At 39.5% G+C, this 25,474-nt stretch overlaps 1 protein-coding gene across 2 annotated transcripts in view; it reads left to right on the top strand.

The window, feature by feature from the left end:
* LOC110046028 (DNA-dependent protein kinase catalytic subunit-like) overlaps positions 1-25,474 on the top strand; it is a 290,155-nt gene that overhangs the window by 155,289 nt on the left and 109,392 nt on the right. For both annotated transcript variants that reach the window (XM_089289604.1, XM_089289605.1), the window contains 5 exons: positions 208-318; positions 5,688-5,807; positions 6,819-6,978; positions 10,135-10,259; positions 10,377-10,560. In XM_089289604.1, the coding sequence (XP_089145730.1) occupies positions 208-318; positions 5,688-5,807; positions 6,819-6,978; positions 10,135-10,259; positions 10,377-10,560 (700 nt within the window). The remainder of the gene's footprint in view (positions 1-207; positions 319-5,687; positions 5,808-6,818; positions 6,979-10,134; positions 10,260-10,376; positions 10,561-25,474) is intronic.

Here is a 25,474-nt window from a genome sequence, read left to right as displayed (position 1 = left end):
TTTACAGAACTGTAAGTGTTTTCTGCCCATATTATCTTTCTGCAAGTTTGTGAATCCCATTTTTTGGATTTCTGACCACTCTGCATCCATCACCCATAATCTAACTGTGGTGGAAGGTTTATTGAAAAAATGTAAATATAAGAAAATCTTAAATCTTCTTGATGATCTTCATTGTGTTATTATTAAGACATGAATTTATTGCATTAGAATGTAAAGGTGGAAAGTCCAGACCTTAACAGTGAAGACTTAGACATGGAAATTGTAGATTCCTCTGACTGTATGACATGCTTTGTGCTCTTTCACAAGTTCACAAAAGAGGTATGTTGCATGTTGCATTAAAAGAGGTCACCAAGGAGTTTAATCATCAGGGAATTAACCACTAAAAATTAATGTGTTATTTTCCATAGTGTTTACCCTCTACATCCTTGCTTTACCCTTCTCTTCTGCCAGTCCAACGCTTGGCCTTAAGGATGGGTTCTTATTAATTTTGTTACCACTTGTTCTATATCCTTGTTTTTGCTTTTGAAGTTGCCTACATAAAAGCTGTTGTGTATGGCCATTATGACTGTGAATGGCCATTAGACAAGTTAATATCTTCCTCAGTAACGGTTCGGAGCTTAACATTCTCAACAGAGAATACGTGACCACCACTTACATCATACCTTTGAATGACATTTGGTCATTAAAATATTATTTTGATAGTGTATGTCCCCTTGAGCTCATTGACCAATTGCAACAATCATGCAGTACCATTGTTTTTTACAAGATGACACGTAACACATTACCTGCTCCAGTTTGTATCTTGAATCATAAGACATTTCCCATTCATGAGTTACAACTACTGAGCCCAAGCCTTTTTTTCAAAACACAGGCCTTTTCACAGCAAGGTGCTGATCAAAATCTGATTACTTCATTATATTTGTTTAACTGGTACTGTTTGTTATGTATGGTAGCCTAGGTAGCCTCGGTACTAGGGTGCATGCTAGCCTTGTTATATATATAAGGAAGAATGACTTTCAAAATAAACCGTTATTTTGTTCTTGTGGTATGTTTCTGTCTACTTGTTGAAACATGGTGTCAGAAGTGATCCTATGGACCCAATAAGAATACCTACATTTACCACAGAAGGATTAGCGGAAGAGGGACAGCCGAGTGGCAGCAGAGAAGATAGAATAACTCAGCTAAAACCACCAGCGCCACTTGATTTCAAAGCTATAAATTTGGCTGACAGTTGGAAGAGATGGTGATAAGAAGTAGAATTGTACATGGATTTAGCAATGTGTGGCAGAGAGGAGTCAACGAAGGTGAAGCTGTTTTTGTATTTAGTTGGGAGTCATGGACAAGAAATTTACAGTACGATGACATTCGACGCACCTGGACACGAACAAAAATTTGAAGCAGGTTATGGATGCATTTGACAAGCACTGTAATCTGAAGAAAAACGAAACTGTTGAGAGGTACAAGTTCTTTTTGCGTTTTCAAAATCCAGGCGAATCACTAGAAAAGTTTATTACAGATCTGAAGCTTTTAACGACCACTTGTAACTTTGGTGACCTCAAAGATTCACTGGTGAGAGACCAGATAATCTGCATTCACAACAAGCAGCTCCGTGAAGACCTCCTCAAGGATCCATGTCTTGATCTGCAATGATGCCTTGATGCCTGTAGAGCAGCTGAATTATCCAAAGCATGAAGTAAAACCTTGGAAGGCAAAAATGTAAATTTGTTGAGAGATCAAATGAAGCGTGGTAAAGCATCTGATGACAAAAGGCGTGAGAAGGTGGATAAAAGGCGAGAAAGTGTCGAAAGGTGGAAAAGGCGGAGAATGACAGGCGTGAAAATGAAAGTCCTATGCACTACGCGTACCGTAAGGAAACAAAGAGATGTAAATATTGTAGTGGAAAACATTGAATCGGAAGTGAAATTGTCCCGCGTTTGGCAAGAGATGCTCGGCCTCTGGAATTATGAATCATTTTGTTCTCATTGTATGGCTAAGGCAAATGTAAACGTGGTTGAGAGAGGGAGTGGAAGCGCTGATGAATACTGCCACACACTCGAGTCATTGGGTGAAAGTGAAATACTCCATGTCCATTCTGCAAGTGATCATGAATATGCGAGAAAGCTGTTTGTTACAATAAGCCTTGGAAATTCGATGGTGAAGTTTCAGTTGGATAGTGGAGCAACTTGTAACTTGCTACGCACAAAGTACCTTGAGGATGGGAACGAACTAACACTGACCAGGAAATGGCTCACAATGTACAACGATACAATGATAAAGCCTTTGGGTATGTGCACGATGGAAGTACTCAACCCGAAAAACTCCAGGTCTTATCATGTGGAGTTCGTAGTTGTTGACAGTGATAGGGCCATACTGATCCTGGGAAACCAAACCATGCAGCAGATGAACCTGATTAGGGTGCAACAACACAATGTGATGTCAGTCAACACCAGTCAAGCTTGCTTCACTGCTGAACAACTCTTAAAGGATTATCCCGATGTCTTCAAAGGTACTGGAAAATTGGAGGGTCAGTACAAGCTTGAAGTTGAAGATGGTGCTACGCCAGTGGTTCATTAACCAAGGAGAGTTCCTGTAGTGCTCAAGGGTAAACTGAAGGAAGAACTGGAGTGTCTTCAGAGCCCTGGTATCATAGAGCAAGTCACTGAGCCTACACCATGGGTTTCAAGTCTTGTAACTGTACAGATCGAGTGTGCATTGACCCTAAAGACCCGAATCAAGCGTTAAGGAGAAGCCACTACCCGACCCTGACCATAGACAAGGTACTTCCAGAGCTTTCAAGGGCAAAAGTGTTCTCAACAGTAGATGCAAAGAATGGATTCTGGCATGTTGAACTTGACGATGACAGCTCATGCCTGACAACTTTCAATTCACCCTGTAGACAATTTCGTTGGCGTCGCCTTCCCTTCGGGCTTTGCACAGCTCCAGAGGAGTTTCAGCGGAGACTGAACCTCACCCTAGAGGGCTTAAAGGGCATCTGCACCATTCACGATAACATCCTGGTTTTTGGTGAAGGCTCCACAGTAGATGAAGTGCTAGTAGATCACGATCGAAATCTGCACTCACTGATGCAGAGGGCCGTGAGTAGAATGTTAAGCTGAACAAGGCCAAAGTGAAACTGCGGTGTGAAGAAGTTCCTTTCTTGGGTCATCTGATCTTGAAGGACGGTCTTAAAGCAGATCCAGCAAAGATCAGGGCTGTCTTGGAGAAGCCAACCCCAACTGATGTGGCCAGTGTACGCCGGTTCATTGGATTCACAAATTACCTGAGCAAGTTTCTACCATGTCTCAGTGATCTATGGGAGCCCCTCTGGATACTCACACTCCCTGATGTAGGATGGTTCAGGACCAACCTTCATGATAGTGCAGTCCAACAAGTGAAACAGCTGGTTACCAATGCTCCAGTTCTCAAATATTTTGATTTGACAAAGGGCATCACCCTGCAGTGCGATGCTCAGACAAGGGGCTTGGAGCAGTCCTAATGCAAGAGGGCCACCCCATTACATATGCAAGCCGCATGCTGACAGATCCCGAAACTCACTATGCGCAGATCGAGAAAGAGCTCCCTGCTGTTGTTTATGGACTGGAGAAGTTCCACACCTACACGTATGGGAGACAAGTAACTGTGGAATTGGATCACAAATCATTAGAAGTGATCGCTAAGAAACCACTCCTCATAGCGCCAAAGAGGCTCCAGCGCAAATTTCTGAGAGTTCAAGCCTACTCAATCAACCTTGGCTGTAGGAAGGGGCCCACCATGTACCTGGCTGACGCTCTGAGCCGGGCGTATCTTCCCTACGACTGAAGTCAAACAATTGCTTCAGAAGTCAAGAGCATCAACATGACGCAGGATGCGTGCCTAAAATCATCTACTCTCCAGGAAATCAAACAGCACACAAAGGACGACAACCTTCAAGAGCTAATCAAGGTTACCAAGGCAGGCTGGTCCGAGACAAAGGGGGAGCTTTCTCATCTCGTATTACCGTACTTTGGAATACAGAACGAACTGAGTTTTGATGATGATGTGGTTGTCAGGGGAGAGAGATTAGTGATTCCAAAATTGCTTCGTCGAGACCTGATGCGTCGCTTTCATTATGCGCATTGCGGTGTTGTCAGTGGCCTGTTGCGAGCAAGAGAATGCACCTACTGGTCAGGCATGAGTAGTGAGATCCAGCTGTTCATTGAAACATGTGATGTTTGCAGATCCTACAACAAGAGACAGCCTAAAGAGACCCTGATCTCACACAAAGTCCCAGATAGACCTTGAGCCAAAGTTGGAATTGACCTGTTCAGTTACAGGAGTCATAACTACCTCATCTGTGTGGATTACTACTCCTCATTTTGGGAGGTTGATCTTCTTGAGGAGACATGGTCACTAGGCATGGTATTCCAGAAACGTGCATGTCAGACAACAGCTCACAATTTATTTCAGATGAGTTTAAGGAGTTCTGTCATCATTGGAGTTTCGCTTATGTGACAAGCTCCTCGACAAGTTGAGGCAGCTGTCAAGTCAGCAAAGACAGTTATGAAGAAATCTAGAAAGGCCAAGACAGATCCATATCTTTCACTGCTCGAATACAGGAACACGCCTAGTCAAGGAATGGACAGCAGCCCAGTGGTACAACTCATGAGCAGACGGACCAGAACCCAGGTCCCTGCCTTGCCGTGGCTCCTCAAACCAGTCGTTAATCATAATGTCCACAACAAGCTGCTAACTACCAAAGAACGTCTAGCGATTAATTACAACAAGGGAGCCAAAGATCTTGCAGAGCTTAAAAGTGGAGATACGGTGCGTTTAATTCCCCCTCGAAGTCTAACTAGCGAGACCATCAAAGCAAGGTTGAACAAATCTGTGGAAACTCGCTCGTACGAAGTGGTTACTGAAGATGGTGCCAGATATCGACAGAACCGTTGTCATTTAAGGAAAACAAGAGAGAGTTACAACAGAAGCACATTGAAATGTAATTTAAACCTGACAGAACACTTCAACCAGCAGGGCACAAGTCAAAAAGTGTCGCCATCCAAGCAGGCAGAAAGGGCTGCTGTGGCTCCTGCGGTGTCTGAGCGACAAGAAGCTCTAGTTCCCGCGGTGTCTGAGCAACAAAGGGCATGCTGTGACCCCGTCACTCTCCAGGGACAGTCTGGGTCAAGTGGCCAGCCAATTGCAGTGTCTGAGTACCCAAACGACATGCTGAGGGTGAGTTGTAAAGAGGCCACAGTACTTGAAGGACTTCCACACGGAGACATGGTGGGAGCAAGCCAGAAATAGAGAACTCGGATTGACAATTCGAGATACGTTATGTGGTCTGTGACTGGAACAGTTTTCTTTTGTCTGTTTTTTTTGTTTTTTTTTATAGAAGGAAAAGGATGTTATGTATGGTAGCCTAGGTAGCCTCGGTACTAGGGTGAACGCTAGCCTTGTTATGATGTATATATAAGGAAGAATGACTTTCAAAATAAACGGTTATTTTGTTCTCGTGGTACGTTGCTGTCCACTCGTTGAAACACTGTTCTGAGAACAAATCCAAGCTGCCTCAAGATTTCATCACTGTTTCTTGAGCAACCTCCTCATTTTGTGACAATAGTTAGTGTGCTCCCATCATTGATGCTTGCATAATATTGGAGAAAAAAAAGAACAAACGTACAACTTAGTTTTGGTTTCTTTTTTTTCAGGTCCTTATTAGAATGCAACAGTATAAAGATGATCTGTTAGCTTCCTGTTTAAGACTTGTTCTATCACTTCCTCTTGAAGTAGTCGTTCTGGATATTGCCTCCTTGGTACCTGCATTAAAGGTGCGCAATAGTAACAAAGACATGTAGTGTGTAAATATGAACATTGAACCATGAAAAATTCTAAGTACCCCACAGGATTCAAACCTGTTAGCTCCCAGATACCAGTTGCATGGGCTTACTACCAAGTTATAGATAAACTCACGGTGCATAAGCTGGGCCATTTTTTAGGTCATCTTATGTGAAATTGTCATCTATGAGATAATAATGAAAGGTGATAAAGATTAATATTGAATAATTACAAAATGATATTTAAAGACTTGTGATTTAAAGACACAGAGTTCAGGTTACATTGATTATTCTCTGGCAAGAATAGCTTTTCATTGAATAATTTTTACATATTTGACTGCAATTTGTGCAATTCTCAAGTTTACCCTAGATAAGATGTTCCCCCTAACAACATAGTGATTTCATTTCTAGTGCCATTTTCAATTGAGTACCAAAGTAATCCTATGGCAATCCATGGATAAATCAACAATCTGAACACATACATGTAGCTGACTGGAAGCACAGGGAAAAGTCAATTGGGTAGCATAGTAATGGAAAACCAAAGCAAATACACATTACCTTTGACACTTGAGGGAAAACTGCTCCATATATCTTTCGGTTTTTCTCATCCCTACTGTTGTTTTGAATGGTTATGTTCAGAGAAGGTTAACGCCCCAGTAGGTTGACAATATCTAACCTTGTCACTTTATGCAAGGTAACGTAATTTAGGGTCTGTCTTCAGATGGTAAACAATTAGGACTTCCAAATGATCTTATGTGTAAGTGGAAAATTTATGCGGTCACAACAACATTTAGCAGAATGATAACATGCTTAGATCTTAGATAAGAATTCAGGAGAACTACTTTCTGACTGGATATTGAATTCAAACAGTAAGAAAGATGACTGGTACAAATATTAGCAAATGCAAGGAATCATTGGGAAAAAACCTTCAATTTATGGACAGAGTTATTAAAATAAACAAACAATGATGATTAATACATAATTTCTTTAAATTGTTCTGATCAGCTTACCTTTAAACTTGGCCTAAGCTTTACTCCTCTGGCTCAAGCTGGACTAGATGCCTTACAGAGGTGGACCGCTTCTCTTCCTCCTCATGTTTTGAAGCCACATCTACCTGAAATTCTTCCTTGTTTGGATGGCTTCCTTAAGACACCAGCTGAGTACAGTAAGGGCGTTAAAAAGTTCTTGTTTATTCACTTGAAAGATTTTTTTTCTGTTTTTCCATTTTGAAATGTTTCTGATATTCAATGCAAAACCCTTATCCTTGCATGTGTATTTAACAACCATGTACTGAACATACAGTAGAAGTTAAAATCAACAATAATAGGGTTTCGATATTACCTGCAAGCAGCTGCACAATGCAATATATACATGTAGCAATAAAGGTCATCTGCAGACAAAATTTTAATCTCCCAGTTACTACTTGAAAAATATGGGCAGTTAGCAGAGCTGAGAAAATTGCACATTGAAGCTTTGAAAGGTTAGAGGATTAGAATTAAGGAAAGCTACAGGCCTCGATGGCACACCATCTCATCTATTATGGTAGCTATATAGATGGCTTCTCCATTAAGATATCATGGTAGGTGGATTTTTAAGATAAGTGTGAAAAAATCTTTTTTTGCTGTTTGAATTGAGAAGACAGGTAAATATTTTGCAAAAGGAATGGGGAAAAAAGCTTTTTTACTTTTTAAGATAAAGAGAAAAACTGTTTTTGAGTCTCATTAACCCCTTACGGCATGTTGACACCTCCAATTAAAATTCACCACCAGTTGTCACATGTAATGTGAATTGCAGAGTAATATTTCTTTTGTGCATGCGAACTGTTTTCGATCTGGTTGTTTCATCGCAAGTTAGCTTTCGTTCTTGTCAAATTTACTTTATGTTAGGAAGAAAATGCAAAAAAACTGCTTACCCATTTTCATCTTCATAGAAGTTGAAGAGGCAAAAATGTGGTGGGACCCACAGGTCAAACAACATCTTCAGCTCTGAGCGACCGTGGGTCGCACTGTAACCAAGAAGAATGGTTGAAGGAACTCGAGGACGCTAGTCCCGCCAATGAAGCTGAGGGACCAAATAAAACAAGTGCTAGTCACATGAAATTGCTGGAGAACAGACAGGATTCCAAAACTTCCACAAGGAGAGAGGAGTCATGTGCAGATGTAGATGTAGATGATGTAGACCTCAAGATTTCCTCTTTTTGGCTTCACAAGGCATGGTTTCAAAAAATGTCTGGAGAACAAAGAAGCCTAGACTTGAGCAACATAATACCAATGCCACTGACGAAATTTGCTGAGTAAAAGAAATCACAGCAGTTTAAATACAAACCTGTATAAAGCTCTTGATAGTTTGTTGCTTCTCATACAATTTCACTGCGATGGGTTTCCGCACCAGAATTGTAGACATCTGTTTATTTCAAGTAGTCATAATCCATTGTTGTGATAAACTGACCCATGCTGACATCAGTGCAGAGGGGATTTTTACACCTAATCATACCAATCTCATAAAAGGTTTTTCGTCTTTTTCTTGATAAAATAAAACTGCATATAAGGATGAACATTTTTAGTTCGTTTACATGCGTCTTCCGACGGAATTGGCTGAACATTCGTAGGTATGTTCCAGGATACCTCCTTAAAAAAGGATGTCGGGCTTAGTTTAATTTTGCTTCCATTTCAAAGTTATGGCCTCTATAGTAGAGGGAAACATCCGCATTGAAAATATCAAACTTTAGAAGGGTGTAGAAAAAAACCAAACCACATCTGGAAAATCACCAACACCCTTTTTGAGGGTGATATGAGAGAAAACATTTCCGATGTTAATTGCGCCGCTGCGATAATTCCCGCACAGAAGTGAACCAGTTTAAGCAAAACAGGGTTTCTGGGTATTTCTTTTTATATCACAGCCTGTGACAATAGCTTTTTAGAAAATTTCAGACATATGATTGTATTCTATAACAGTATTAAGCTTGCAGAAAATGTATAGGTTGATGGGGTTTTCTTTCAAAGCACCAGTGTAAGAGCATGATTTCCAAACACTGTCAATCCACCTACCATGATACCTTAATAGCTAATCTTCAAATGACTACAAGTACAAGGCCAGAGCTAGTCCATGAGACAAGTATGAGAGAGAGGCTGTCCATTCTGCAACAGAAACAGGGGACCTATCGAATTGCCACTGCTAGCAAAATGGGTCATCATAGAGTGAATGGCACAAAAAGGAAGGTGGTCAACACAAATGTGGATGAAGTAGCCTTTCCTTAAAGGATCGGTCTTCGAGCCCTTTATCTTTAAGTGTATGCAGGAAGGGGATGATGGGAAGGCCCCTGCAATGTCGTGAACACCTAGATGGAGTGATGGAGAAAAATCAGAGGCATGCCGAAAACCAAAGTACCTAATTGAACAGGCAATCCAGAACATGAGGTGATCCAGTAGGTGAAGATCCAAAGACTGCCAAATCATCAACACCAGGTCATTGACAATAGGTAAACAGGTTGAAGAGGGGGAGCCCTGACAGCACTCAATACCACAGACAACCTGGTGCAGGCAAAGACAGTTGGGAAGAGGGTCTTGAAACCCCTGCTCAATGTGAAGTGCTCTGACCTTGGACAACTAGATTTAATGGACGAATGCCAAATTTTCCCAGCCGGAAAGGTGGCAAGGAGGCACAGCATCTGTTGGTTGGTTGGGAGGGGAGAACTTGAGGGATGTAACTTTACTAAGCTGATGGCAGAAAGAAACAAATTGTGCGTGGGCTGAAGTATACGATCGCTGTGTACATGGAGCGAGGCCTTTAGTTAAGAAGGAGTAGCACTGCTGCTCTAAGGGTGAGACATCAAGACATCGGTGGGTACAGGGGTGGGAAGAGGCTGGGTATCTGGAACCTAATGCCAAAACTCCTGCCAACTAAAACAAGACAAGGCATCAGCTATTTGACTGTTAGCACCTGGCCATCAAAATTTTGACTTGTTATAAAAATCATCGTTACTAAAGTTCTATTTAAGGTAGACCATTGAAAAGTCAATCTGTTTCCCCAGGTGCTCATTGCAGGTTTGAACCAATTGATAAGGGATAAATGAAATGAACTCTAACATGTAAGAAATCAAAGACAAGTCCCAAAAAATGCAGATATGAGAGCACATTACTCTTAGTTCTTCCTTGTCAAGTAGAAGTAAATGCTGTATATTTTTTTCATTCATCAGATTTTGTTACACCTGAAAGCTTGTAAAGCTAGAAAAACTTAAAGCTTGGAAAAAAACCTTACTTGCATAATATCTGGCTATATTGCATAACTTTCCATTATATAATCTCTGTTGCATTTTTTGTAGGTGAGGAACCTCAGTCATCTGAAGAGTCCAAGACAGTAGTGTTAAGTGCAGCATCCCGGCCTGGATCACGAGGCAGGAAAATTCCTTTAAAACTCTTGAAGGTGAAAAAGCAATCACAGCCTCAGGTGAGTTTTTTTCTGGAGTATAACACAGACATTTAACGTAATAGTAAAGTTGGTTAGTGAGGGTGAGATGCCTTCCCTGACCTCTAATCAATTATTGACAGTTTTTTTCCTCCCCAGACAAGCATCAGTCCTTTAGTCAAGATTCGGCATCAGATTCTTAGACTGTTGGGTTCTTTAGGAGGTCAGACAAACACGCTACTTCTTGGCAACCCAGACCCTTCAAAGGCAGTGACATGGGACACTAATAACCATCTGACATTTGCTGTCCCTTTTCAAGACATGAAGCCTAACATTTATTTAGGTAAAGTTTTGTTACAACACTTCTCTTTGCACAGAAATTTATTTTAATGTGTCAGTACTATATTTTCTTGTGAAAATTTTACTATGAGGTTTAGCATTATATATGAGCAAAAAACAACAAGGTTTGTGGAAGCTGCAGCATAACATTCAGGAACATTCATGGGTATAATAAATAAAACTGTCCCCCAGTGTCAGTGGCAAATGAATGAATGAATGAATGAAGAAACAAACAAACAAATAAATAAACAAACAAACTAACTAACTAATTGAAAGATCAATTCAAAGATCAAGATTCAGCTAATGCTGTTCGGAGGCAGTTGCATGATCTTAGTAATAAGATTGGCCCCACTTTGCAGCCAGTTTTTGTAAGCAAGAAATTACAACAAGATCTCAAACCTAAAGAAGCCAAGCCGTCGATTGTCAATCAGCGATGCATTGTTTATGTGATCTGTGCAATGCAGATTATGTTGGCTACACAACCCGACACCTTTTTCAACGTGTTGCTCAACACAAAAATTCAGCAATCGGCAAGCATTTTCATGAAGCGCATGGTAGGAGCGATCTTTTGAATGAGAGCCATTTCAAGATTCTGAGAAAGTGCCAAGGCAGATTTGATTGTTTAGAGTTTGAAATGCTTTACATCAAGAAATTCAAACCTAATTTGAACGTCCAAACAAACTCTATATGTGCAAAACTGTTTGTTTAACTTGTAAATTATTTTCATCACTTACTGTTTGTGTTAGTATTTATAGGACCTAGTTTTTAAACATTTTTGACTTGATAATGACGTTACAGAAACGTCAAAACGTCACCAATTTTAATTCAGCTTTTTAGCTTTTTAAATCTTAGAATGGTTCTAAGAAATATTCTGTCGCAATTTTTTTATTGTCAAGTAAACTAATTCACCATTTAATTATAATAAAGGAAGTTGGCCAGAATTTAAACTGAATAGAAATGAAACTATGCAAAACAGAGTTGAAATATCCAAAGTGTATGGTAACTTTCTCGATTTTCTAATGGAAACAAAAAGCTTTCAGTGCTTATATATTTGTATTAGAAGTGCGCCTAACAACCTGGCCACTAGGTAAACCCCTTTGTGGATGACATGCATAGCCAAATGCAATATCAAACCTTTGGAAAAGTCTGATGCATGCTTGGTTGGGTCAAAGCTAGCTGTAGTATAGTTCTGTTTCTCTGATAAAATCATGTTCTGATGCAATTTACATGCCACACGCTGTTTGAATTGTCTCGAAAAATTTAATTCTTGATAACTGGACCAAAAGTTTAATTGCAAACTAATGTGTAACAAGCAAATAAAGATTGAAACTGCTGATCAGTTTTTCGAGTCAAATAAAGCTTTATTATTATTATTCTTAATAACATAAAGCTGGCGAATATTAACGTTAACAGCTGACGTTTCAGTGTCATTGTGACACCATTCTCAAGGCAAAGTGAATAAATAATGCGAAGATTTGATTTCTATACATGTCAGTCTACAAATTAGCATAATAACAGAGGGTCACAAGTTCTTCAAGTGAATACCTTTTCGCGAATCGAGTCCGTTTGCACGTTTAGGGATGGTTTAAGTTTTCTTAAAAAGCATCTCCTTAATTAGGCAATCAAATTTGTTAGAACATTTAGTAAGCGTGTGAAATTGTTCTGAAAGACAAGGAGGTACATTCGAGTTACAGTACAGCCCAAAAATAATGCACATGCAAGAAGTGACACAAGAAGTTCTTGTGCTGCAAGAACACGCAAGCCACCGCAAGAAGTAAAAATGCCGTGTTTTTGTGGTTTACCCACAAGAACTTTCGAAATGCAAGAAGTTGAAAGTCTAACTGCGAGAAGCCGCAAGAAGTTGAAAATCTAACCGCAAGATGATGCAAGAACTTATGAATCTTACCGCAAGCTGCAAGAAGGCGCAAGAAGTTGCTGCAGGTCAAACTGTCAAGATCTGTTGGTAATGCTGTGTTGGTGGTCGAAATGCTCAAAGCTTGCTTGCAATTTATCGAACGTGCTCACTTATTTCGCATACTCGCGTACGAACCTGACCCAGGTTGTTCGAAGGCTGGATAAGGCTATCCACCAGATTAATTGCTATCCAGTGGATAAATTTTGAGAAAACAAACTGTACTATGCACTAGATAGTGATTTGTTCAGGTGATAGTGCTATTCACTTTTCAAACAACCCAGGCCTGAGCTGCATGTAACCACGAGCGTGTTCATGTCACTTACGAAAAAAAGCCATTCGATTACGTTAACTTCATAATTACGCGACAATCCCGAAACATCTCCAAATAATGAAGCTGCTGAGGAAACAATCCATGAAGAAAAGTGTAATTAACATGGCTTCCACTGGTTTTTTCTTTCTTCTTGCATAATCTGTAAGCGAAGACAACTTTCGTTCAAATGTCACACTGAACCACTAAGACTGCGTGTGTGAACAAATGGGACACTAGAATGTTGTAAATTTCTTTTAGAACTTGTTGCAGAGTCATTATTGCAGTAAAGATTTCAGTCTGGGTTGCCATAATCTTCCCAGTGTCCATAACACCAACAGTTTTGTCTCCAGAAAAGTAAAGGGCTGCTCATCTGTAATGTCTAGTGCTTGCTCATGAAGCCATGGTCAAATGGATGATTCACACAATAATAACACTGTTGAACTTTTGAGTACTCAAGTGTTGGATTTATGGCAAGACGTATTTAAGTTCTCTTTATAAGGATAAATTTAATTAGAAACAATGGACGCTGACTGATGTCCCAGGTCACTCCCTCTTTACAGGTCTCCACACAATGATGTGTGAATAAATCTTAATAGTCTGATATGTGACTTTTTCTAAAACAAAACAAAACAAAATGATCAAAACACAAAAACAAGAAAACAGTGGCCTTTGCACTTGAATTACTCTCTTAAAACTGTCATAACAGTAAGCCAAACGGGGACAATTTTTCTAAAGAGTATCTCATGTTCCACGCATTTTACATCCTTTTGCAGGTCTTTGTAGAGTGCGCACACTATTTTCTGTGTCCTGTCAGTCCAGTGTGCCGCCCTAAATTGACCAAAGTGTTACCTTTAAAAAAAACCTGGCCTTGCTTTTGTCTTTATTAGCTCAAAACTATAATTGCTGGATTTTACTAGTCCTTTTGAATGAAATAGTTTTCAAAACAGCTTTTTCAGTTGTCACGCAGCACACGCTCTTAGTTATTTTTTTTCAGTGGCGCATGCCACACTAAATAAACCAAGGTGTTATTTTTTTTCATTAAAAAAACGGTCTTTGTTGATATCTTTCCTAACTCAAAACTTAGTTTTTGAACAAATTCTACTAGTAGTCATTTTGCAAAACAAATACTTTTAAAAACAACTTTTTCAACTTTTGCGCAGTGTGTGCTTGTTTATGTTTGGTTTCAATCAAGCGCTCCACACTAATGAAATCGAAGTTATTTTTTTTCTTTAAAGAAGACCAGCTTTGCCTTTATCTTTCGTAACAGTCAAAAATGTCATGGTTTTTAAGTGAATACTACAAGCCACTGTAAAAAAAACTACTTTTCGAAACAACTTTTCCAGTTTTTGCCAAAAACATTGTTTATCATTTCATTTTCTTGAAGAATGATAAGCAATGCACTGCTAACTTACTGATTTATAGAGCGCGGCATTTGAATGCCCTCAAATTCACAAATTCGAAGCAACTACACTGAATAACTGGACTTATTTCATCGCATAACCCATTGCATTGCTTATCATGACTTTTATTAGAGTTGATGGCTCCTAAAGGAGCCGTTTTTGTATCACCTGTAGAGTGCAATGTCGAATGCTCAATGTACAGGGTTTTTCCCTGCCCAGTACAATGCAGGGTGGAGCTCCTAAAAAGAGCTGTTTTACATTCCAGTTGCTTGGCCTTGAAGTTCAACCACTCTTGGTACAACCTTTGTACGAAGATGGTTTATGTAGCACTGACACTTCTCCTTTGTCACTCTTGTTGTCCAGAATTCACGGATCCCAGTGACAAGTTCTTCCTTCGTATTCAGCTTTGTGTGTTTGCGAATGTACCATTTCAATTCATGCCACAACAGTTTGATAGGGTTCAAGTCCGGACTTTCTGGCGGTGTTTCCCACCAGTTTATATTGTTGTCAGTGTAAAACTGCTTTGCATACCGTGAAGTATGCTTCGGATCATTGTCCTGCTGGAATCTGTGCGCAGGGAGCGTGTTTCTGATGAAACGAAGGAGCAATGTTTCCAGTATCTGGCAGTAAAGTACAGCGTTCATAATGCCTTCAAAAATTACCAGTTCTGTTGGCCCGTGCTTGCTTATTCCACCCCAGACATGGACCTTAAGGGGATGTTTTGGTTTTGGAGCTGGTTTGTACATCTCTCCTTGCTTGTGGAATCGGATTGTTGTTGCTCGTTCGATTTCAACAGAGGACTCGTCAGTGAATATAACATTGCCAAAATCATCATTCATTTCTATGATTTTCCGGCAAAATTCCAAACGCTTGATCTTGTTCGCGTCTCTGACCATTTGACAATAACGTGTCTGCGTGCAGATCCAGCCTGCTGCCTTCCGTGCCCTCTTAAGGTCATGCCACTGAAATAGAACCTGCACGGACATTTTTGTGAAACTTTGCCTATTGATTGTTTATAATATAGGAACTTAAATTTTGAAATAAAAATGAGGGGTCCCCATGTTTGTTTAGGAGCAACAGCACCTTGTTTATACCCATATAAATCCTTATAATAGCACCATGATTGTAGTCACGATTGCTTGCTAAATTCACGTTTCCAACGGTTGCTTTTTGTTCTACACTGAGAATTGGTTCATATTTTATTTTACACCGAGAAATTTATTACTCAATTCAAAACAACAGAAAAAAATGATAGGTCACCATACTCGTTTGCGAGAACATGACAATTTACCTTTATGGCGAGGTCCAGCTGTAAAGAAAAAGCCTCCATTTTTTAATGCACATGCGCTAATCATGCTTGAAATTATGCGCAGTAGGGATGCGCAATGCAATACTGGGGAATAACCTTAATTGTGCTGACTCAAATTCTAATGCCAGTAAGCTCATTCTCTAAAACGTTTTTCAGTTCGGAAGCCGTGACCTCAGGATCCCGCCTGTAGACCTTGTCGATTTTCCTCTTCACGGGTGAACTGGCTTTTGGTGGTCGCCCATGGCGATCTTGAAGCTGCTGTCATTGCTTTCTTTCCCTGGCTCGTCGTATAATTCTGGCGAGTGTTGTTCTTACAACAGCAATGTTCTCTTCTTGAAGAATGATAATGATCTCAGTTGGAGTTTTGTTAGTGTTAGCGAGAGCAAGTATCCTATTTCTTGTGTATTCACCATACATGTTTAGGTTTAATTTGATGTCAACTGAATGTTCACAGATGTTCTGACAAAGTTATGGTTACTAAGGTAACAAATCTGAACCAATCCTGGAGCCGAACGATTCTCGTCCCCAGAGTCCGTGCTCCTCTGAGCGTTTGTCTCTGGACAAGAATGGGAGCTGAACAAGCAAAATAATCTGAAATAATGAAACCTGTGTGTACTTCGAGCCTCTTCTTTAGACATAATTCAGATTTAGCGAGTTACCAAGTGATGCTCCTCGAATCTGTTTGAGAACTTCTGAAATTACAAGCAGAAATCTCACAATTTTAAATAAACGTACATGCAATCAAATCAAGATATTCGTATGTCAATAAGGTAAACATAAGCTTACATAATTGAAATGAATCAAAACGCATGGAGAAGACTCGTTGTTTTCAGCGGTTCACATCAGGAAAAAACTTCAGTCTCAACCTAAAGTTTAATCAAGGGTTATGAATTTGTCACAATAGTAATTCTTACGGTAAGTGCTGGAAAAATATAAATTCTACCATGCCTTTCACCATCCCATGCAGCGTCTTATTACACTTAATTCTTTGTGTGCTACAATGTTAGCACAAAGAAGTTCTTGCGGTTTGAAAATCCAACCGCAAAGAAGTTCTTGCATTTCAAAAATCCTACCACAAAGAAGTTCTTGCGGTTTTAACTTCTAACCGCAAAATAGTTCTTGCGGCTTGCAGGATCCAAGCGCAAGCAACCCGCAAAAAGCTGCAAGAAGTTGACTTCTTGCGGATGCAAAAAGAAGTTCTTGCGCGTGCATTATGTTTGGGTTCTACTGTATGTTTGCTCAAATAATGTTTACAAATTGACAATGATTTTTGTTTGTGTCCATCAATGCGTTCATGGAGGTGGCTGCGAGTGTAACCAACATATCCTGCATCACACAGGTTACATTGAAATTTATAAACTAGGCATTGATGGTAATTTACAGTGACTGACTTGACTTCTCGAACTTAAAGGTCTTTGTTGAGTTTTCTGCTGATGAACACGGGCTGAATTGTGGTTTTGATTTTTGAGCTGAGGTCTGTGAGACGTTTCTTCACTGGATTAGCAGGGGCCTGATCTTTAAATGGTATAATAACTCAGATGGTGGGTGTAGCTGTTTTGGTTGGTGGAATGTGCTGCTGGTTTGCTCAACTGGTGCCCATTTTATGAAGCTTGATTTGGTGTAGAAATTTTCGTAGAGCTCTACGACTCTACGCTTTCATCACCAGTCTCCTCCTATGTGTTGGAAAGATACATTACCTCCTACTTCATACCTTTTACCGTAGTTGTGGATGTGGTGGCAACTACGGCGTTCGCTGTCATTGAAAAGCAATACACAGTGCACAGTTATTCGACTCGTGTCGTGCTTGTTCATTTTACTTGAACCATACAGATGTATTAAAACGTAATCAAACTTGTACAACGGTGAAAATTACGATAAAGGGCAAATGAGAGCGGTTGTAAGAAAGAAACCTGGAGTAACAAGCAAAGACTATAACTAAAAGGTGATAAAAACAGCAAGCACTTACAATCAGTGCTCCTTGAAGTGAACGACCATGTGCTACAGGTCATGTGATACTGGTATGAAGTCATGCCTGTCGTGTAAGTGTCATGAAAGTTCAACGGGCAAAAAAAGAAGGAGTCAAAATATTAAACAGCAATCTAAACAGTGTATTGTTAGTATGGTTACCTGCCTATTTCGTAACTTTTGATTTAAATTGGTAGCATATTCCTCGCATATATCTCATATATATTAACGTGTTATCACGGTTTACGGTGTTTTAATCGTTTTCAATTTAAAATTCTGTATTGAGTTTACCCTCTACCAGCTACGCTCTACCCCCTATGGTTCTATGTACAGGCATACAGGCTTACAGTTATTGTAGCAAATATTAAAGTGCCTGGGGATTGTCTAGTGTTATTGCGGTTATTGCTGGTTTTAATAATCTTTTTAATGTACAATTCTGTATTGAGTTTACCCTCTATGCTCTACGCTATATGTTCTATCTACATTCTACTCGCTACATTCTACCAGCTACTCTCTTCAATCTATGCTCTATGATCTACGATCTACCATCTACCCTCTAAGTCCATCTACGCTCTACGTTCTACCAGCTACTCTCTTCAATCTACACTCTATTCTCTACCATCTACCATCTATCCTCTAAGCCCATCTACACGTTAATCTCTGCGTTCTACCGGCTACTCTCTTCGATCTATGCTCTATGATCTACGATCTACCCTCTAAGCCCATCTGCTTGGGAGGTTATTGGAATTTTTTAATTTTTTTTAAATTTTTAACAAAGACTAGTGAGCAGCACAAAGTCTTCTTGCAGTTGTAAGATTTTTCGTTTATTTCCAACGTGCTTCTTCTCTGTCTGAGACTTCTTCAGGGAATGATTTACGCGTACCTAAGTTTAACTTCCCATGGAAGTGAATAACTGCTGAAACATGCTGTAAACGGACATTACAAGAAATACCTCAATGCACATGTCATTGTGTGTTGTTATGTTTTGGGGGCCATACTATTAGCGCTAACCGTATGGCCCCCAAAATAATTTATATAAAAAAAGGTTAAAAAATAAAAAAAAATTGAATAAAGATTAAAAAATTAAAACGTTAAAAAAAGACATTTTTTGTTTGGAAGGGTCCCAAAGAAATCCTATTAGAGTCTCTTAGTTTTCTCTATAGCAAGAATGATCATATCAAACTTAGGTACTAAGTAAGTATCTGTACATTCCCTTTGAGTCGTTTCATCCCGCGAGCAACAAGAGGGCCTTTATTAGAGGCGAGCTTATGTGCTATACTAGAAATAGCTCCACATTTAAAGCCTCTAGCGGAATGTGAGAAATTCTGGAAGTGCCTCCGGCTTAGTGGTTACCCAGTTGGGTTTCTACTTCCTTTATTCAGGGAGGTCACATACAGTAACAGAACTAAATCACTTTCGCTAAAATGTAAATCGCGCAACGGTAGAATGGTAGTCCTTAAATCTACATTTAACTGTAGTCATGCTAACTGATGTGAGGGACATTTTGTTATAGTGTACTCACAATAAGTGAATACTTAGGTCACGTGACTTTGAACGCTTAGTGAATGTTTTGCGACCACGTAGAGATGTTGTTTACTAGTTTTTAGGGTTGTAATTCATCGTAGAGATTGCTGTTCATTTCAAGTTTGAATAAATGGTTTAACTCAGAACCACTAACATCAAGCTGGTTATCTGGAGACATTTACCAGACTTAGACTGTATTGTCAGTTATAAATTTATTACTACTTTAGCACATCTATGTAAATAGTATGTTTTTGGGGGCCATAGATTAGCACTAATCATATGGCGCCCAAAATATAACAACACGTAATAACATATGCATTAAGGCATTTCTGATAACGTCCGTTTACAGCATGTTTCAACAGTTATTCACTTCCATGGGAAGTTAAACTTAAGCACACTTAGGTGCTATATATGCTGTTCAATGTTAGTTGTAATCATTCCCTGAAGAAGTCTCAGACAGACACAAAACGCGTCGGAAATAAACAAAAAAGCTTACAAGTCTTCGTTAAAAAATTAAAAAAATTAAAAAATAAAAAATTCCGATAACCTTCCAAGTAGATGGGCTTAGAGGGTAGATTGTAGATCGTAGATCGAAGAGAGAAGCTGGTACAATGTAGAGAGTAGAGTGTAGATGGGCTTAGAGGGTAGTTAGTTATAGATGATAAGATTGTTGAGCATAGATCGAAGAGAGTAGCTGGTGGAACGTAGAGGGTAGAGCATAGATGGCCTTAGAGGGTAGATGGTAGATCATAGAGTGTAGATCGAAGAGAGAAGCTCATAGAACGTAGAGTGTAGATGGGCTTAGAGGGTAGATGGTAGATCGTAGAGCGAAGATTGAAGAGAGTAGCTGGTAGAACATAGAGAGTAGAATGTAGATGGTAGAACGTATAGCGTAGAGCATAGAGAGTAGAGGGTAAACTCAATACAGAATTGTACATTAAAAAGATTATTAAGACACTGTAAACTGTAATAACACTATAATATATATGAGATAATAAAGGAAGCCAATAAATTACAATATTATTACAAAAAGCACAGCATCACAGACGATCGAGAAACTCACACTCGCAAACCAATATTTTTTAACACTATACTGGTTTTTTAAGCCTCTAAGCTAGTGTAGAGAGTAGTCAAAAGTTCTTGAACTGATAAACTCGTAAATACGTAGAGTGTAGAGCGTAGATGGTGGAACATGGAGTGTAAGACTTTAAGAGCGTAGCACATTTACCATAGATGGAAGAACATTAGCATAGAGCATAATCAGGGTAAACTCAATACAGAATTGTAAATTGAAAACAATTATTAAAACACTACAATCTGTAATAACATTCAACATTCCCTAAGCAATATAATATTTGCTACAATAACTATACACCACTACACCTCTACGGTTTACGCATATCCAAGAGAAACAGAGCTTAAACATTCAAAATACTACTGTAGAGTTGTAGAGGCCTTATGTGCCACGAGGCACAAAGAAGCTAAGTAGTAGTAAGTAGAGTTGTAGAGCTCTATGAAAATTTCTACACCTAATCTAGCTTCATAAAACAGGCTGGGTATAGGTCTGCTACCTTGGAATCTACGAATTGTTTGACAGCCAAATGGAATAAGTGCCTCAGGTACTTAAGCTTTAAGAATACAGTCTCAAGTCAATTGCATCCTTGTGAGAAGTACAACCAGTTGGAAGATGTGCGGAAAGCTCAACCTGACATGGTGGTAATTAGACTGTGCTTGTACCGATTATCCATGTGGCTCTGGTAGTAGAGTAAGAGACCCGTATTAGTTGGTTTTATGTAGACCTTGGGCATGATTCTGGGAGCTAAGTTTAACAGCTCAACACTGATGAAAGGAAGCAAGACATTCCTTTCCACCTCCATAGTAAACTTTGCTGATGGGTGGCAGTGGTTTAGGGTGTCAAGAAAAATTCCGGCTGATGCTATATCAGGCATGATGGTAAAAGTGACATCCACATATCGTTGATAATAGGAGGGCAATTTGCCATCTTGATCAAGTTTATCTTCAATGCAGCATGTAAAAACATTGGTGAGCAGACAACCAAGAGGAGATCCCATTGCAATGCCATCTGTTTTCTCATAGAGATTTCCGTTGAACTGAAAGAGTTGGTTCTTAGTGGCTGCATTGAGTAGTTTAATCAGCTGGTCTCTGGACAGGTTCAGTTCTTGGGTCTTGTTAAACCAATCATCATTGAAAGCCTTGTCAGCTAAAATCTGGATAGTCTCATCCAGTGGTACATTGGTAAATAAGGAGGTGACATCGTAGGATACTAGAATATCACCTCTGTTGATCTCAAGGCTCTGTACTTCGTTGACAAACTGAAAGGTATCTGTGACCGTGTACTGATTGCATGAGAGTGGTTTCAATTTTTCATCCAGCCACTTGGCCAACGTATAGTTATAAGTTTGCGTAGCAGAGAGAATTGGGCGCATAGCAAGTTGTTCCTTATGTTTCTTCACTTGCACACCTATATGGCCTACCTTGAGAATATTTGCCTGCTTATGTTTTAAGAAATCGTTATTGATCAAGATTGTTATTGTTGTTATTATTCTTGTTGTTGTGACAAATGTAAACAAATGGAAATTTCAAAATTTCATTGGTTTAGCTTAAATTAATGGCTTGAAGAGATTTCTCTCTTTAGAAAGCCTAGGATTTATAGAAGTTAGATAAAAAAAAATCATTTGACATGGATGTTACTAACTTAGGATTTGTTTAGTAATTTACTTCTAGTGCACATACAAACTCAAATATACCATTTGAGTTCAGCGTAATTGTGCAGGAATTAAACTTGCTGCAGCAAAACGGTGTCAACATGTGATTGAATCCGATGGTGAAGATGACATTTAAGCTTAGCTGAAAACAACTTGATCAAGTTTTTCGTTGCACTTTCGCGTTTGCTAGATTTCAACCTAAATACACTGTACATCTTCAGTTCAATTCATTTGCATTGAGAAATGACCGTTTTCATTCAAACAATTGTCATTATTGCTTATATTTTGAGTATCCTAAACTGTAAAGTGTGGAAGACCATGTTCGAAATAAAATCAGTTGAACTTGGAGACAAACTTGTTTGACAAGTTGACTTCTCATCACCCAATCGTATGTTTTTGATGGCGGGTGTCACGCAAAACTGTCACACTCTCCCTATTGCACTAAATTTGTTGACTACAGAAGTTGGATAATAAATCTCCTATTAGATGTTTTGGTGTGTAGTATCGCTGTATATTTTTACTTGTTGTTCACTTACACCACTTCTTCACATCAGCATGACTGCATCTCAGCAACATCCTTGAACAATAACATCAAGCATTTGGCCTGTCTGGTGTCTCTTGATCCACAGGACTTCTCTGGTCAAAGCCTGCACCACGGGGGTGCCACCATTGCATTTCAATGCGGGATTCCCTCTGAGCTCATCAAAGTCCAAGGCGATTGGAAATCTGATGCCTACATGCTGTATTTGACACTGTCTTTGGCAGACAGACTTGTGCTGTCTCACGTCATGTCTCAGCAAATTCAGTCGTTCTAGTTCAATTTCTGTATTCTCATTTTCTTTTTTTCATTCGCTGATTTGTTATTCCCGTGCTTCCGTATTTTGTCTATACTTGGATACGTAGTTTCTTTGTTTCATTCAGAATGATTGATCTGTCACATATGTATATATTTTTTGTTCAGTTCCTTTTCTTTTTCTTTTTTCCTTTTCCCTTTTTCCTTCTCCTCTCCCTCTTCATCTTTCTCCTGCAAATCTTGTTTGGGCCTCTTCTTGGTTTGGGGTCTCCTCTCAAGGCCTCAGGGCCTCTTGCTTATTCAATAAAGATGCCCAAACAGATTTGCTGGTGGTCGATGTTGTCTGCGGGTGAGTGGAAGGGACATCAGGGGATAATTGTTCATATTCCTAGGAATAACTTAATTAGACCCAGGCCCTCACGGTTCATCACCTAGGTTGTGCCTAGTTGTGCCATATTTTGACGAGCCCATAGGGTGAGTCAAAATACGGCAAATCAAATACAAAACTCAAATCAAAATTCTGTCTTATCCTGGGTTAGCTCAATTGGCCTTTGGACAACCCAGCCCAGGAGCTCGCTCCGCTTTTAGGCTTGGCCAAGTCTATATATTAACTCCGGTTTTTTAAAGGAATCGAAAGCACTGCTGGAGACATAGGACTCATTTTTTTTTCTTTGGTGTCTGACATCTACACTGCAGACTCAAAAGACAAATAACATGGTTTGGGCAAAAGTAGAACATACCAGTAGTTGCAAATGTAGTGGGTTCTGTTCTAACAAACCCAAGAATCATGAAAGTAAGACGGTGAAATCATTTAACGCAGTTTTTTAAGGTTGTATTTGTGAAATCAACGCTGCGTACTCAAAGACAAACACTGCGTTTTGGGCATAAGCAGTGTGTCTCAATGTCTCCACTTCTACAAGCTACAGTATAGTCATCAGTTTAAAAAGATTTTTATTTATGGAAGCAATTTCTTTTTAAATACATCTCTACCTGAAAAAATGAATTGCTGAAAAGCTTTCTTTATTTTTGTATGCATAGGCTCCATTTCATTAAACCATCAGATTATGAGTTCAAGATTTCTAACGTGTGATACTGGTTGAGAGGGTCCAGTCCGAGACAACTGTCATGCATAGAAATCGAAAGCGAATAATCTAATTGTTTTAGTATAAATCTACTAGTCATTTAAAACTTATCTAAATCCTCTTCACGGACACTTCAAAAATGCAAAGTTCATTACCAACCACATACTACTAGGCTGCTCACTATCTACAACAGAATAGATAGTGAGTAGCTTAGCCAGTCAGCAATGACATTCGTGATAGAACACTAGTGGATTTATAGTACACTGTAATTAGTATTAGATGCAAATTATTTTGCATCTATTTAAATTGTTCGGAATTGTGAAATATGCAAATTAGTCTAGCCTTGTGGAGTTCATGTGATATGCAAATTAGGGCCTCATGGTAGAGACATTGTGGAGACGTCTTTTTTGTGGTTGTCTGTACATTTTTTGAATGTGACAAAACGGAGCATTAAATCAGGAAGTGACTAGAACTAGTGATTTTATATTTGGTGTACCGGGTGAAAACATCCCCACACCAAAAGTGGTGACCCTGCCAGGACATTGACCACACAAAATTGGAATAAAATGGATAAACAAATATTGAGCAACCGAATGGAAAATATAAACATGGTGGACATCGCTGAACAGAACTATAGTACATGTATGTGAAGGAATTAAATAAAGCAACCTACCATGTCAACGAGATCAAGGAAACGGTCAATACCAGTGTGAAGGAGGATTTGTTATCAGCTTATGAAAAGATATGCGATGTAAACAAGACCCTAGAGGCTTCGGCAAATCTTGTCAAGGATGCCATGTTGGAGGCGGAAAAATCATTTGAAGAGGTAAAGGGCTAGTCACACACTCCCAGGGAAGATTTTGTACCTATTCACGAGTTGAGAAGCAGACTTAGGATGAATTATGCAAACTGGAGAAACAGGAGTTGCAAAGACAGGAGGAAGATTGGTTTGAAAAGAAGCTTGAGCTCGAAATGGAACTGGAGAAGAAGAAGGTTGAGCAAGAAATGGCCAAGCCTCAAGCAGTGAAGTTGCAGAAGTACACAATAACACCATTCTATGGGGACTGTAAGTACTGGCTTCGATTCTGGAACCAGTTCGTTGTGGAAGTGGGTAGCTCAAAGATTTCTGAGATGAGTAAATTTAATTATGTGCTAGAATTAGTTAAGGGGAAACCGAAAAAGGACATCCTTGGGCTGCCACACACCCCTGAAGGCTATAATGAAGCAAAGAAGATTCTTGAAATGACCTTTGGAAAAGGTCCATAAGGCCTTAATCAAGGATTTAGAAGCCTTGCCAAAGATAAGCAGTGTTCACAAAATCAAAGAGGTACATGAGTTTTACACACAGTTGTCTAAGACAGTATGAATCTTAGCTACAATGAAGATACTAGAGGGTGCCCAGAGTTATGTGTACAGTATAATGGACAAATTGGGTCCTGTTAGAGAGGTTATGGCCCAAAAGGATGATGACTAGGAAGAATGGGGACTTGAGGAGCTAGTTGAAAATTTAAGGAAGTATACAGACCAAAACACCCTACCCTTAGTGGAATCCAGCCCACCGGCTTCAGTCGATACTGTACCTGGGAACAAAGACAGTCATCCAAAAAGGGAAGACAAATTGCTGATGTCCGGGGGAACTTATGACAGCCACCAAAGTCTCCACCTTGTGTCTTTTTGAAGTCAAGCCGAGATGAATTCAAGCAGATGTGTTTGCAGGAAGTCCTAGGACTATCAGATGAAGCTGTTGTGCAGGGTTTGTTCCAGGAAGATTTCAAAAGTCAGTTGCAACGTTTGAATGATGGAACATATTCAACAAGGTTACCCTGGAAGTCAGGTCATGCTCCTTTACTGTCAAACAAGGAACTGACATTGAGAAGGTTGCAGAGTACCACCC

This window comes from Orbicella faveolata, unplaced genomic scaffold, assembly GCF_042242905.1.
Source record: "Orbicella faveolata isolate gen_17 unplaced genomic scaffold, um_ofav_v1 contig_2, whole genome shotgun sequence".
Lineage (NCBI taxonomy): Eukaryota > Metazoa > Cnidaria > Anthozoa > Scleractinia > Merulinidae > Orbicella > Orbicella faveolata.
This window is presented reverse-complemented; position numbering and strand designations above follow the sequence as displayed.